This window comes from Hippoglossus stenolepis, chromosome 12, assembly GCF_022539355.2.
Source record: "Hippoglossus stenolepis isolate QCI-W04-F060 chromosome 12, HSTE1.2, whole genome shotgun sequence".
NCBI lineage: Eukaryota > Metazoa > Chordata > Actinopteri > Pleuronectiformes > Pleuronectidae > Hippoglossus > Hippoglossus stenolepis.
This window is the reverse complement of record NC_061494.1, coordinates 16,602,258-16,616,641: the sequence shown is the minus strand read 5'-3', so window position 1 is coordinate 16,616,641 and position 14,384 is coordinate 16,602,258. Positions and strand designations below refer to the sequence as shown.

Sequence of the window (14,384 nt, the reverse complement as noted above, 5' to 3'; positions counted from 1 at the left end):
AATGTGACTTCCTCTGCAGCTCTGATGGAAGCGAGCAGCAGAGTGGTGGTGCAGGTGTTGCTGTTGACGTTGGTGGTTCAGGTCGCCCTGTCCCAGCACTGGTCCTATGGATGGCTTCCAGGTGGGAAGAGGAGTGTGGGGGAGCTGGAGGCGACCATCAGGGTGAGTAGCGTTCTTTCCTTTTATGAAAATTAAGGCAAAAATTGAACAGATATATCTGCGCAGTTTAACCCGGTTGCACTTTCCTTTCTTTTGCCACATGTTTTGTTGCATTGTTTTCACATCAGTCTTTGTAAAATGTCCTCTATTGTGCTCAGATGATGGGCACAGGCGGAGTGGTGTCTCTTCCTGAGGAGGCGAGTGCCCAAACCCAAGAGAGACCTCGACCATACAATGTAGTAAGTGCTTATTATACATAATTTATCACCAATGTCTACTTCAATTGTTCAATATTAATGTACACTACACCACTGTGTGCAACCGCGCTCCAAAGCAGCAATGACAATATACAAACTGCTCAATGACTGTTTTTATTTTTCCCCTTTTTTTTGCCTGATTGAATATGTGCATGCGTAATTGTATCTCTTTGAATGCTGCCAGATGTGCTGCTAATGTGCTGCGACACATTTGATATCGTATATATTTATAAATAAATGAAAATTTTAAACATTTGCGAGATTAAATATTCAAGCAGCAGTTCAAACTGTTAACGGAGATTTAATTTCCTCAGATTGATGATGGTTCCAGGCATTTCCACCGAAAGAAAAGGTTCCCTGATAATTGAAGAGAAGGAAGATACACACTGTATTCACATTGTGATGGGTTGGAATGCAAGATGTTGATTTCAATGAATGTATTACACAGATATTTATGAAATGTCTGTAGCATTTTCATCAGGTTGTAATAAAGGTTTTGAAATCTAATGGAATTATTAAAGTGTTTTGTTTAATCCGATCGGATAGATTGGTCTCCTCTTCTAGATCTGGTCATTAGAAGAAAAACGATGTTTCATACGTGTTAAATGACGTTTTTAAGGACTTTAAATTGATTTAATTGTCTTTGTAAAGCAGCCACGACCGACAAGCATGACAAACTCGTGACACAACAATCTTAGCATGACAACAGCTGGTGATTAGGCCAATTTATTAGAAATCAATGACTTAATTGAATTTGTTACAGTTTTGGTAATTCCATTTTCTGCCACACCGGTCATGTGCATATGCGATGTGGAAAATTACACCAGCTGATTTTTTTTGGGGGGGGGGGTCTGCCACCTGAATGTTGATTAACCCCCCAAATGAAAGAGACTCATCTAAATGTCTGATGTCCGCTGCTGCTTTCCTCTAATTTTCGGATAACTGCAGTCATCCAAAACAGACAAAGTGCAGAACTTTCTCTTCCCTCTCTGTGAAAGGAAATTGGTGTTCATTATAAAAATTGGAATTTCATATCAGGAAAGGAAAAGAATCAGCAGGGGGCATATGTTTTAAAGAGAACTCATTTTCTGGCAAAGCCCCACAGACAGAGCACCATACTAATCGCCTGGTGCATAAGGGGCCGGGATTCATGAACTGTGCTGACACCGGGGAGGCCCCGCATTGTTAGAGCGTGGTTGTAATGCACACCAATGAACCCAAACCCGCTGGCACAACTGGGAAAAGGTGAACATTATAAAGCACATAGAATTAAAGAGAAATTAAACCACATTCCATTGCACTTTCAGAACAATGCTTGTTCATTTGTGAAACTTCACATCGTTGGTTTAATATTCATGCTTGTAATTTGCATAACACAATCATTCCCTTTGATGAGCGGAGACTTTAGAATCTTTGTGAAAAGTGTTTTTATTCTTCACCTTCTTTCACAAAGTTTGCGAAGACGATGTCGTCCGGCGCGTTTTCTTTTGAAAGTCGCAAGTGAGACTTCCTGGAATTGATTTAATTGACTTTACACTCATCGTTATGGAGTTTTCAATAATTTTGCAACACGCTCATAAAAGATAATTATGCTCTTATAGCATTCTCTAAAATATGGTTTTAATTCAATTTGGTTTACTTGTGTGAGAATAATTAATGTTTACAGATAAAGCATGAAATCCCGTAAATTCCCTTTAAATAATCCCAGAGCATTCGCAGTGAAAGCCAACTTTCTCCCTCCCAGTGTCCTCATCAAGGACCTGCCTAATTGCACGTATATCAGGACAACAAAACCTGCTGGTATCTATGTTTCCAAATTTGATTTAACCTCACTTTCTCCTTCCCAGACCCCCTGGTGGATATTCACTTTGTTTACCTCAAATTAAACTTCATATTGTTTACAGCCTCCTGGTCCCTGAACATTTTATAGCATTTTAGAATTATTTATTTATTTATTTTTTGTAATGATTGTAGAGTTGGGATTCATTTGAATGTTTCCCTCATCTGCATGAAAATTATATAATTAACTTTTGATTAACCAGCTCAGTTGAGCTTGTTCCCCCATGAACACTGGTGAATAGTACCCACCGCATTTTAATGACTGTTTTCCAATTGAGTGGCGACCTTTTCATCAAAGAGCCACAACTGGGGCTAAACAACAGTAGAAAATAATCACGGCGAAGACAATGGCAGAGGCCGACAGGCTAGGATGTCACCCTTAAATATAACAACAAGGATGAAAGCCACCTTACTGCACGTAGTGGCTGTGGCGAGAAGCCAAGTGCTTATGTTGCTGGATGCCCCATTGTTAAAGCTGTGGAGGTCACATCCATTGGCATATAGAGAGGGAAAGGACAGGAAGCCGAGAATGGCCCATTGTTACGTGTCCTTGCTCAGAGGGAATTCCATTATGAAGGGCAATACATTTTTGATACTTTGATTTTTGTGCCATTCATTTGTTTGAAAAACAGAACATATTTGGATAATGGCTCCAGGAAAGCGGGGTCTCAGAGCTCCTCCATCCAAGGCTACAGCGCTGCATTAACACACCTGCCAATCAAGCACATCCGAGCAGATGTGCATCCTCGCACGGCCCACCATCAAATAAGCCTCCTATCATATGCATAATATAGTTTTCATTTCATCACAATTACGCTCCGTGCACCATGTGTGTTTCCAATGGGTCACAGGAAACTTTTATTGAAGCAGAGAATATAATAAAGTCATTTTCCAGGTGCTTGTTGTGGCTCTTATTATGAACAGAATGATAATTTCCCCTAGAGGAATCTGGCGCTGCATATCAATTGAAGTTTAGTGTGGGTCTTACTATGTTCCCGCAGGCGATAGTAGAAGGCAAAGTCATCTTCAGAGAGAGTCTAAATGTCAGGGAGGTCTTCAAACACTTTTTTCCCAGAGCCTTAGTGAAAGGGGTCTTTGGAAGTGCGACGTCTTGGAATTGATACATTGGAGGTGGAGTACAGGGGGGAGGAGGTAATGTAAAGCAGTTGACATGAAATTTAATTGGGAAAAAAATAAATGTGGAAGGGGTCATGGAGAAATGAGAATATGACTGCTCTCAGCGAGCTGCGGTCTGAGGCAAGCCAGTCGCTCTCAGCACCTCTCACTTACTGCTTTGTCGTTTCCCCGTGTCTCCACATGGTGACACTCTTGAGCTGCGCGTTCTGAATCCGGGGGCTGTCGCTCTCTCAGCAATTCCATCACTTAAGTTGCAGAAAACTGTTCTTTCTTTTTAAATCTAACAAAGACTTCAATCCGTCACCCAAAACTCTGCAGAAAGGATTATTAATTTTCTCTCTGCGTGCTGACTGATGGAGTTTGTCTTTACAACAGGAAGGAAAAAAGTATTTTGTACAGTTTTGCAGTTGAGCTGCGCTCGGCCTGAATCCAAGCTCACTGTAAAATAAAACGTTGAAATCCACATAAAAAGCATCGCATCTGTGGAAAGTCATGAATTTTCCAAATCTTATTAGTTTTGCATTTGCGAGGTGTTAATTTATTTTATTCTCTTTTTCTTTCTCCCCCCAGTGTGTGAAGTTGCAGTGCAGCGAGCTATACGGTAGCGTGTACAGTATAGCAGTGAATTGGCCTTCCTTCTTCTTCTTGGCTGGCAGGGAACCTTCCTGTTGTGATCCGACTTCTCTGCTTTGATCAAAGAACAGTGTTAAAGCACTGGGAGAAGGAGGAGGTATGAAATATGAATGAATACAGCTGTGTTTTGATGGATATGTCTCAAAGTATCCCAGTAAGAGACTGCTAAAGGCCAGGAAATCTGTTTGTGTTGTGGAAATAGACTCTTCCTCGCTTGTTTCTTCACCAGCTTCATCTTGGGTAGCTTTTCACTTCATATTTTAGAGATCCTTTGTTAGGAAAGAGATCACCGCCTTATCCATGCATTTGTAGGAAACTGTTCTAAGAGGCCCTGGTTCATAAGATTTATCATTAATGATACCATTTCCTTTGTTTGGTCTTGAAACCACCTTTTGAACAAAACGAGCGCCTGCCATGAGACGAGGATATTTATTATTTTTCTAGGGTAGACCCAAAGTTCTCGCAGATGGAGCGAGATCATATGTGAGGTGATGGAGGCTTTGTCACTAGTTTTGTCTGTGATTCCATTTCCTCTGCTAAAGCCCCATCGGGGAGCTGTGACTCATTTTGAAGTTGGAAGTTGATACTGTGGTGTAAAACTAACGTTCCCAGCTGAATTAAGAAACTATCAGAGCTCGCGCAGATCTCAGATTCTTCAGAGTTAGATGAACTCATCTCTCACATTACACTTCTTTAATAAACAAAGATAATAAAAAAGATAGCCTCATAAAAACACAATTATTAGGGGAGGTTGTAAAATGAAAATTGGTGCCTATAGATGTGTTTTGCGCCACATGACAGCACCGCAGTCTTATTAGCAATCATTTAGAGGACGCCTCCAGTCATTTAGGACTATATTAACTAAGATCCAGCCTTTGGACCTGTGGCAGGACAGTGTCTCTGGACGACCGCAGGTTCAAAACTTTCTGCCGGGGCTTTATTAGCCTCTCTAATAGCTGGGCTCCCCAAATGCCAGGGTCCACCTCTGCTGGGAGTGAGGGCTCAGATCCTGTCAGAGAGGGGTCGCACTAACCAACTGTAATCTTTAGGGTACTCCACTCCCGCTGACCTACATCTAACGCCGGTTTTATCCCGCCCACCCCTCGCTTACCCCCAACCACTACCCTTTCCCTCCCCAATCTGGTGTACCCATCCCACCTCAGTTATGCCACCCTCGGCTCTCCCTCCCACGTCTTACCACCCTTGTGTGATAGCACCACCCCCCCCCACCCAAACCCGCGCCACGCTCGTTCCAGCCTCGTCCGGCTGGCCACAGCGAGGAGCACGCCTTCTCCTGTGGTAGCGGCAATTAGCAGTGTAAAGCAAGCTGTGGAGAAGACTGGATCCCTGTCCACGTTTCAACCCCAGATCACGAGTCTCCAGCACGACTTCAAGGCAAACCATGCAATTAGCTACAATAATGATAATGTGTTGTAGGGGAACAAAGAGAGGGTAAAACAGACTACTGGTGTGAGGGAGAGTGGGGTGCTAATAGTAGGGGGGTTATTTGAATGCCCTGGTGCAGATAGGAGTCCAAATCAGACTGATTATCAAACGTATGATGAATTACATTATTCCTCTAATTATCCATGCCTTTTATGTGTGAACCAACTGAGTGAATTTTGCATTCCAGACATCTACGGTCAGTGGTCTTTGGGCATCACACTGGGGTTACATCTTTTATTTCCTTTAAGAAACATACAAGGAGTTGCTCATGTGGCTAAGCTGATGGGAAGAGAAGAGTGATGCACTAACAATTTTTTTTTAGTTGACTTAATTAGTAATACTTTTAGAAAATATTTTGGCAGCGGTACAGGAGCAGGGAAAAAAAGGGGGGAAGTATTTGGTTTGATGTTCGACTATCGCAGATGTGTTGACACAGAGTCAAAACACGTTGGAAACAAACCACAAAACCCAGACCACAAATAACAGCATTTTCAAGTCAAGGTTGTGAGTAGCTACAGTGGAGAGGCAGACTGGCAGCCTTGGTTGCAACACAAAAAGTGCAGCGCCTATTCTCTCCGCTGTGAGCAGAGACCATTCCTACAGTCTCACATCCAGAGGTTTATAGAGGATATTTTGCTGGGTGTTGTGCAAAACGAACCGTGTCCCCAGAGCAGCAGCAACTTCACCTTGGCGGAGTAATGCTGTGATATTCTGTTTATTCTTCACTCACTTCATTTTACTCAGAGGAAATCCTCTGGAGATGGCTTATCTTGGAGCTGGAACAGGTGCACTCTAATTTACTCCTATTGCTTGGGGAGCCCAGGGGCCCCTGTAGAGAAGAAAGTAGCGATGTAGCACACTCCACTGTAAAGCACAAACAGCCAGAGAAAGAGCATTTAATCGAAAGAGAAGAAAACTGTGAGCTTTGACTGCAGCCGTATCATTTGGATGCAGAAAATCTTTCTCTTTCTCTCGCTTCCCCCCCCTTTTTTTTTTTTGTTTTCCCGAGGAAAAAAAGCACCCGTCATTTTATTTAACTTTCATTTGTTCGACACTGTTTGCTTAGCTTGAAACTGTCGTGCCACACTTGGCAGAGCACCAGATGACGTGGGGGGGGGGGGACCTGCCGTATTACCTCGGCATAATAAAACATTTCCTCGCCACTCGCTCCTGAAATATCCGCAGCATTTACGGCTTAAAAAATACTTTATGGTATCTATGATAGGTACCACTTTAGCTTAAGTGCACCTAAATGCGTGTGCTACGGCCTATTTGTTTTGGTAATGCAGCACATTTCCAGCCAGGGGAGGAAAAAAATAAAAAAAAGTTTGTTTCATCTTTCACCCTCATTCCTGCATTCACTGCAAAAGAGCTAAGCTTTCAACTTTGAAATTTACTCTCCAATTCCTTTTCTTTAGAGAACTATGGTTTTGAAGAGTGAGGCTGGTATGTTATTTGTTCGGTATATTATAAGTCTGAATTCAGTCAGTATTTTTGTTTTGTGTTGTTCGCCTCGTGGGAATTATGCAATCAAAGCAGATGCCTCAAGCAGTCTAGAAAGCGCCCCTTGTGAATAAGAGAAAATCTTGTACACAGCATTTTTTGTATGTGTGTATGAGGAAGGGGGGGCATGACAACAAAGCAAATATATGGCATTGTTCTCTGTACTATACCCGTATGTTGGACCTTTTTTTTTTTTTCCTAAAGCGAACGCATCACACCTGTGTTCATTTTTTTTAAAGAATGTCAGAACATTTGACTCCATTCAAATGGAATTTTTTCACACCAGCACAACCAGAGTGTATACGTGCACGTCCTCGCCTGACGCAATGGAGGTTGAAGAGTCAACTCGCTGGAGCTCCATTCCTTGGAAAATAAGTTTTGAAGACTGCTGTTGCTGGTGGAATTTCATAATGTATAAACAGACATTTCTCACTCAGGAAAACAAACAGCAGTGAGAGAGACAAAGGCTTTGGCAGGGAGGAGGAGGAAGAAAAGAAAAAAAAAACAGAGTAAACACAAAGAAGACAGAGCAATAGCCAACAAGGACAACAAGAGAAATATCATATACACTTTTAATGAGTGTGCCTGCCCCGAGCCCCTGTTTTTAATCACCTTTCCGTGTGACATAATTTGCTGCGAGATTGTATATGCTTGAGGGACTTTCAGTTCTTGTCAACTCAAGAGCATTTGAACCAATCAATACCTGTCTATCCTGTGGCACACTCATAGTTGGCCATTAGGAAAGAGCTGCTTAAAGTAAGCTCAGCCAATACCATTAGCCCTAGCCTAAGGGCAGTTCCATGCCTTAGTCAGGGTAGGCACCTGCCCCCGTCACCCCCACCTCACCCCCTGAACCCCCCTCCGCCCCTCCCCCCACCATTAAGAACCTCCCCCGAGACATCATTTGGACACATCGGCCAAAGAGCACTTCTTTATTCCCTCTCTTTTCTTTCCCTGGCTCCACCAAAAATCAATACATCTCCCCTTTTTCTTATTTTCACAATTTTGCCTCAATATTATTCTCTCCTCTGCCAGAAACCAGTGGACTATCCCTGTTTTTTTTTTGTCTTTTCATCTACAATTTCCTGTGACTAATGTCTGCGCACCTCATGTTTCAGGGGGGAGAAAAGAATTGGAAAATAATTAGATTTGCTCGTCGCTGTGGTATCAAGCGGAGGTCACGTGGTGCGCCGACACATTTTAAAAATAGTATTGTCATTTTGCATTTAGTCGCTCACATTCTGACCCCTATGGATTTCAACCTTTCTTTTTTTTTTTTTTCACAACACATTTTATGTGGTTGACCGAGCTGCTTTGCAAAGTCAGCAAATCACAGTTTTCGTTGTCCGCTTAAACGACTCACACTTTGTTTTTGACACTCAATGAGGGAGACATCAGCGCTCAAATGTCTACACGGTAATGAGTGAACTTCCTCTGTGTCAGTGTTTTTCTGCTCCGACCATGTCATAATACCAAACCCCAGAGAAAAGAGCAGTGCACAGAGTAATGTTTCCTGACTGCTTCTAATTTTATTGCGAGGCTGTGACTCCACACAGCACAAAGTTTCAGAACAAATGATACAATATGGTGTCCTGAGAAGGGCCTCGCTCTGTCAGTTATTGCCCTTCCAACCCTCTATTTCCAATAGAAACGGCAAAAGTGGGGTACTGCCCTAAATCTTGGCCAGTGCTGTTTACGATAATAACTCTGAAGAGTGATAGCCGGTTCCGCAGCACTGGCGATTCCTGTGGCCGCCTGTATCGATCGGGGGTCCTAATGAGCAGCAGCGGAGCTGTGGCTAATGGTGTTGTGTCTGGTGTCCGTGGTAAACGCCCACGTTGAGATTATCATTCCCAGGGGGGACTGAGAAAGGTTTTGCCAGCCCAAGCCCTCAGGGTGCGAGCGACACACTTCAGGGGTCAAGGTAAACTATCAAATGAACAGCCAGGCCTTTCCCTCCCCTGCTTTAAGGACAGCACCACACCACACAGCACTAAAGCCTCAGTAACCTATGTCATGCAAATACAGGCGGCTTTGATATTTTTCACTGCATAAACAAGAGCAGATTAAAACTGGAGAAAGTTATCGCCCTGTTGCAAACTGACTTTATCTCTTTAGTTCTTTGTCCAATTTCTCTACAGTAGTTGTAAAAAGCCATTAGCAGGGCATTGATAGCGACTTCACTAAACTGCCTAACTGTTATTAAGAGACCTCAAATGAGACCTGGCTTGACAGACTGATAATGGCTTATTTGACTTCAGAGATCGCCCTGGCACAAACACTGCAGCCCCCTTCACATACCCTGGGCAGTCATTGTCCTTTGCTATGCACGGCCATTCTGGCGGTGTTGAGTGACATCCAACAAGTTCAGCAGATTCCCGAATGTAAGTGCACACCAGACAGTGCCCAGTGTCTTCAAAGAAGGAGCTGAAAACGGTCTTATTGTAATGAAGGGAGTTGTTGCTCCCTTCATAAACCAGGCTGGCAAATTCAACCTGCTGTCAACTCACATGTGGGACGGAGAAAACTCTTTAAGCTATGTGGACGATTAAGTCTCGATAAAACTGCAGCAGAAACGCGTATTTATGGCCAAAGCCACCTTTCTGTTTCAACAAACAACTCCTCCATAGGTCTTGCTTGATGGTATTCAGCACAGGGTGCGTGCCGAGCACCAGTAGGGCACATTCTAATGAAGTCGACCCAACGCACAGCACATCTCAGAGTCATGCCCTGTTTGGAGTCACACTTCCATGTCCTGGCAAATGCTGAGCATGTAAAACAGAACTGTCAATTATTCAACATGAACAGGAGGATGTATGGAGTGACATGGGGGGTGGACAGGGGCCGACTAAGCCTCGGGCAGATAGGGGGTACCACTTTGATGTGAGTGTGTGGGCCTGCAGAGTTGAGCAAGGTGCACTGGGTAATCTGCTCGAACACCCCCACCTCGACTCCAACCCCGCCACTCCTTCGTTTTTCCTATCCCTCCCTCCCAGTGCTGAGACTCTCCGCGCCCTTTATGTCCTGCTTCGTTTTCCCGTCTGACGCGCACGCCCTGTCTTGCTTCATCTGCGCTTCACACATTCATAAACAAACCCACACGCACACACACAGCAAATGCGCACACGGTGACATGAAAGCACGCTCCCTTTGTCCGTTAACGAAACAAGAGCAGGCAGCACTTGTTACAGATAATAAAGTTGTGAATGGCTGATTTTGGAGGAATTGCGTTGTTGCAGTGTCACAGGAATGGCATTACTCATTTATACAATGAATACTAAAAGTTCCCCTCTCTAGAGTCTCCTCTCGTAGTCATACAATAGCAAGCTTAATTACATTAAGTTCTGAGAAGAGGGAAGTTAATGGATGACATTTTGCTACACCATGAGTGCTCCTTCCAATAACAATAGAAACCCAAATAAGACCTAATTAATATGCATAGCGCAGCCAATGAACTTAATTGTCAAGTTGCTTTTATCAACCTGTCAAAGGATTGACAATTAAAACAGCCTCCGTTAAAACTTTAATGAGAAGCAAGTAGGAGAGAGGGATGATGAGGGAACAAAAAGACGCAGGCTTCATCCGTCATGAAAGACGCTACAAGACAACTACCCATTATTATTTCCTATCAGGATAAAACTATGCAAATCATATTATGCATTTTTAAATAATGAGTCAATGAGTAATATTTAATTTATTACCTATACTCTTAGAATGAATATTTAACGCTGTTTTTAAGTTGATGAATTAATTTGATAATTTAGCATTGAGCTGTAACCGCGAGTTCTTTTTTTTAATTTCAGAACGCCCTTCGGTTTCTGCCTGGAAATCCAGCTCAAGTAATTGACGGTTTTCAAGTTCAACAAGTAAACTTCCTAAAGTCTGCGCTGGAGGAAGGAGGAGAGCCTCGTCGTTTTCTTAGGTGAAGCCTGAGTAGAGCAGAGGTTCCTACCTGGACCTGAACTGAGGGAATAGCAGCGTTTTGAGTTTTTATCCCAACATTGACACCAGCATGTCTATGTTCCAGAGGGGAGTTAAAACTGCTGACTCACTCCCAGTGCGCTGGTTGTTGTTCTCCCTTACAGATGTGACCGTTAATAGGCCTGCATCCATAATCATTAGTGTGTCTCAGTGCACAGGTACCCGATGGGCCCCGTGCGTCTGCCATTTGGTCTCGGTTCACTGTGCTTGCCTGCAGATGTGAGCGAGACACACACCTGCTCAGGGGCTTTCAAACAGACCGGCGCCATCCGTCACAGCTCACGCTACACTCGCTCTGTCGGAACAAGGCCTTGGTTCCGGTCCAACGGCCCTCAGACTGTAGGTCAGCGGCCGTCTCTCGTGATGAACCCACCCCACCATGAATCATATCCTCTCGTCCCTTTATACCCGCTCCACTCCTTCCAACCCCAACCCTCATCGCCCCCGTTCATGGTTCGTGCCTCCCTCAAACAAGCACTCAAGTGCACCGAGGTAGCTCAGGTGAGCCAGGTAAAGACAGCACCTTAAAGAGAGACATAAACTAATGATCATGTTCCCCCACATCATACACTCCCTGTGCCCACGAGCCACAGTGCACTCAATAGAAAAAAGGGAAAAAATGACGAAGAAAAAAAACTTGTGTGGGTCTTTCACGGGCATCAGGCCACGCTTCACACTACATTTGTTGATGTGTGCATGCATGTGCATGTCTCATGCCAGCCCGCCTCCCATCAAGTCCTAATGAGGCCAGCTGGCTCTGTGCTCGGACCAAACCAAACTGGAGAGACGGCACAGTCCTGGCTCTCTCTGCCTTGTACACCCCACCTCCCCAAAGCCTCCCGCCCACCCTCCCTCTTCTCCACATATCTTGAAGAACCATGGACGGCTGAGCACACACGGTAGATTTGGAGATGGCCAGTGTGTTTGTTAAAATCTACCATGTCTCCCAGATCCCTTGGCCGGGGCCTGAATTAGAAAGTCCAGGGCTGCAGCCCCGGACCTGCCTCCCTGGTTGCTTACCACTACAGTGTTTTCTGCATCTGCAACAGCAGCGGTGATGTTGAGGTCTGCTGTAGAAAAGCGGAAAGGAGGAGATATACCCCGAGGCGCAGTCAAGGGAATATTGTTCTTGACTATGGAAAGAGAAACACAGCCAATGTTACATATACCTACAATAACTACAATAAAAACTCAGACAGATAAAACAGACTCTAGACAACATGTCATAATAGTTTTTTTTTCTAAAAATCTTAAAGAAATCCAACAACAGACATCAGCAGCCATATTTCAACTTTAGGGTCCATGAGCTGCTGTCTTTTTAAGAACTGTATCATCAGGTAGATCATTTCTTATTAGACTACAGCAGTTAATTTCACTGTAGACTAATTAGAGCCATTTCACATTATTAACAAGCATTATTGTTGATAAGGACCACAGAGGTCTGCAGAGAGACTTGTATTGTCCAGGCTGTTACTTGGCATCCAGTTATGTCCATGTGGGTGAGTAATTCCCACTCCCTCGCAATGTCTCCTTGACAACTAACAATAATAAACCTCCTCTTAGCAACACAAGAAACCAGGCACAACATGTGCACATGCAGAGAGCACCAACATGTGTGTGTATTAGCAGATACACACACACATATGGTGGGGCTCGCACATACAAAATGGGCCCATGCATGCATAAGCGTGTGTGCATCAACATCAATTTGCAAACAAACGTACACAAACAGCACACAGATGGAATTCCTGTCCCCTTCACCCAATCAGCACCCAGATCATGTGTAGTCTGGAGACAGTAGACTGTGTGCAAGTTTTTTGCCCAGGAAGAGAGACTGGACCGGGGGGAGCACCTTAACAGGTAGCCCTGGGGTGCTTACCAGAGTTCGGGCAGCCAGGGGGAGAGAGTGGCTCTGGGAAGCTGTACCACCACCATCCTCTCTGTCCACTGATTATGAAGCAGGTCCCAGACGGGTGCCTTTAGGAACCCCCCAGGCTACTCACAGCCTCCCTCTCCTCTGTTACAGGATCTGTCGCTGGGGGATTCGACTGAAGTGCGAAGAGGAGTGTATGTGGGAGACGTGCTGAGAATTCTAAATAGCTACGTTCTGATTTCATTTGTTGCCTCTCTTTATAATTTTGCTCGGGTTTCAGATTTGATGAAGAAAAAAAAAAATCACATTGCGTGGAACTGATCATTTCGATTTGTATTCCCCAGATGATCCTGCCAGTCCCAGTTGTTGAAACAGTCAAAAACTCCAAACCCCAGATTGCCCTGCTTTGTATGTGCCACACAGAGCTGAGAGGAAAAGGTCTCAACATTTGGGCTCAACTGTAACCCTGTCTTGAGTTATGATGACGTCCCAAGTTTACAAAGGCCCTCTGGCTTCAACCATGTCTGACATGGTGTGCGTGTGTGTGCGTGTGTGTGCGTGTGTGTGCGTGTGCAACTACTTGCAAAGTCCAAAAAAAGGAAGAAAAAAATCATAACTAATGAGCCCATTTAGCGCCCAGCACCTGACTTTGGCCCGTGATCTCCAGGAGACATTAGAGGCAATTTGCCATCGACTTCAGGGCTCGTGTCCCAAACGTTATCAATGAGCTTGTCAGGTAGAGACCTAACCTCCCTTTGTTTCCTCCTCCACCCCCCTTTCTGCTCCGGTCCCCCAGCCTGCTCCCCGGGCCCCCGAAGAGGAACCAGCGGCATGATGTCACACACCTGTTTGGCTGGAGGCTGCGGCCCGGCAATGCTTGCAGCCGTGGGTGTCGCGTTGGCACCCCTTGCTCCCCCCTTGTCGCTGCCTGCTACGCCCCGTGGATGTGTCAAAATGGCAGATGATGGTTGGGGTGTGTGCAGCTGCTTGGGAAGAGGAGTGCCAAGGGCGCTCATTTCCTGCGGTGAGTTTTAATTTGCTCTACTCGCGTCTTCTGAAGAACGCTGCACCCCCCCCCCCCAAACACACACACACATTCATCTACTCCTATAAACACAGATTATACCTCACAATACACACTCTTGCAATAAACACACACACTGTATACAAATCTGCCACCACCTAAGGGGGCATAAAACCCCACATGCCCAAATAGAGGTGAGTGCAGGGGGCGGAGGATGGTGCCAGATTTTAGTTTTGGTGCCGCACTTTTCTCGAAACTTAAAAACTCCAAAACAAAAAATGTGCGCTCACATGATCTAACTGGTGCATCAACAAATCACTTCTCGGAGGTGTTCAGCTGGGTAAAAAAGAGACAAGTCACAAACCTGCTGATAGAATATGCGGCTAGCATTGCTGTGGTATGCGAGGGGTCTATGTCTCTTGACATCTGCTATGCAGTTGTCACTGGCAACTTAAATCCCCATTGATCAGACAGCTAGAGTGAATTTGTGTTGCTGTTTTTTTTCTAACTCCCACTTTGCGAACAAACCCAT

The 14,384-nt window shown here is 44.6% G+C and overlaps 1 protein-coding gene across 1 annotated transcript; it reads left to right on the top strand.

Moving 5' to 3' along the window:
• Positions 1-19: 19 nt before the first annotated feature.
• On the top strand, positions 20-784 carry gnrh3 (gonadotropin-releasing hormone 3). Its single transcript, XM_035172799.2, has 3 exons — positions 20-162; positions 318-398; positions 731-784. Exons 1-3 carry the CDS (start codon positions 25-27, stop codon positions 782-784), a joined length of 273 nt encoding a protein of 90 aa, XP_035028690.1. The 5' UTR covers positions 20-24.
• Positions 785-14,384: the final 13,600 nt, after the last annotated feature.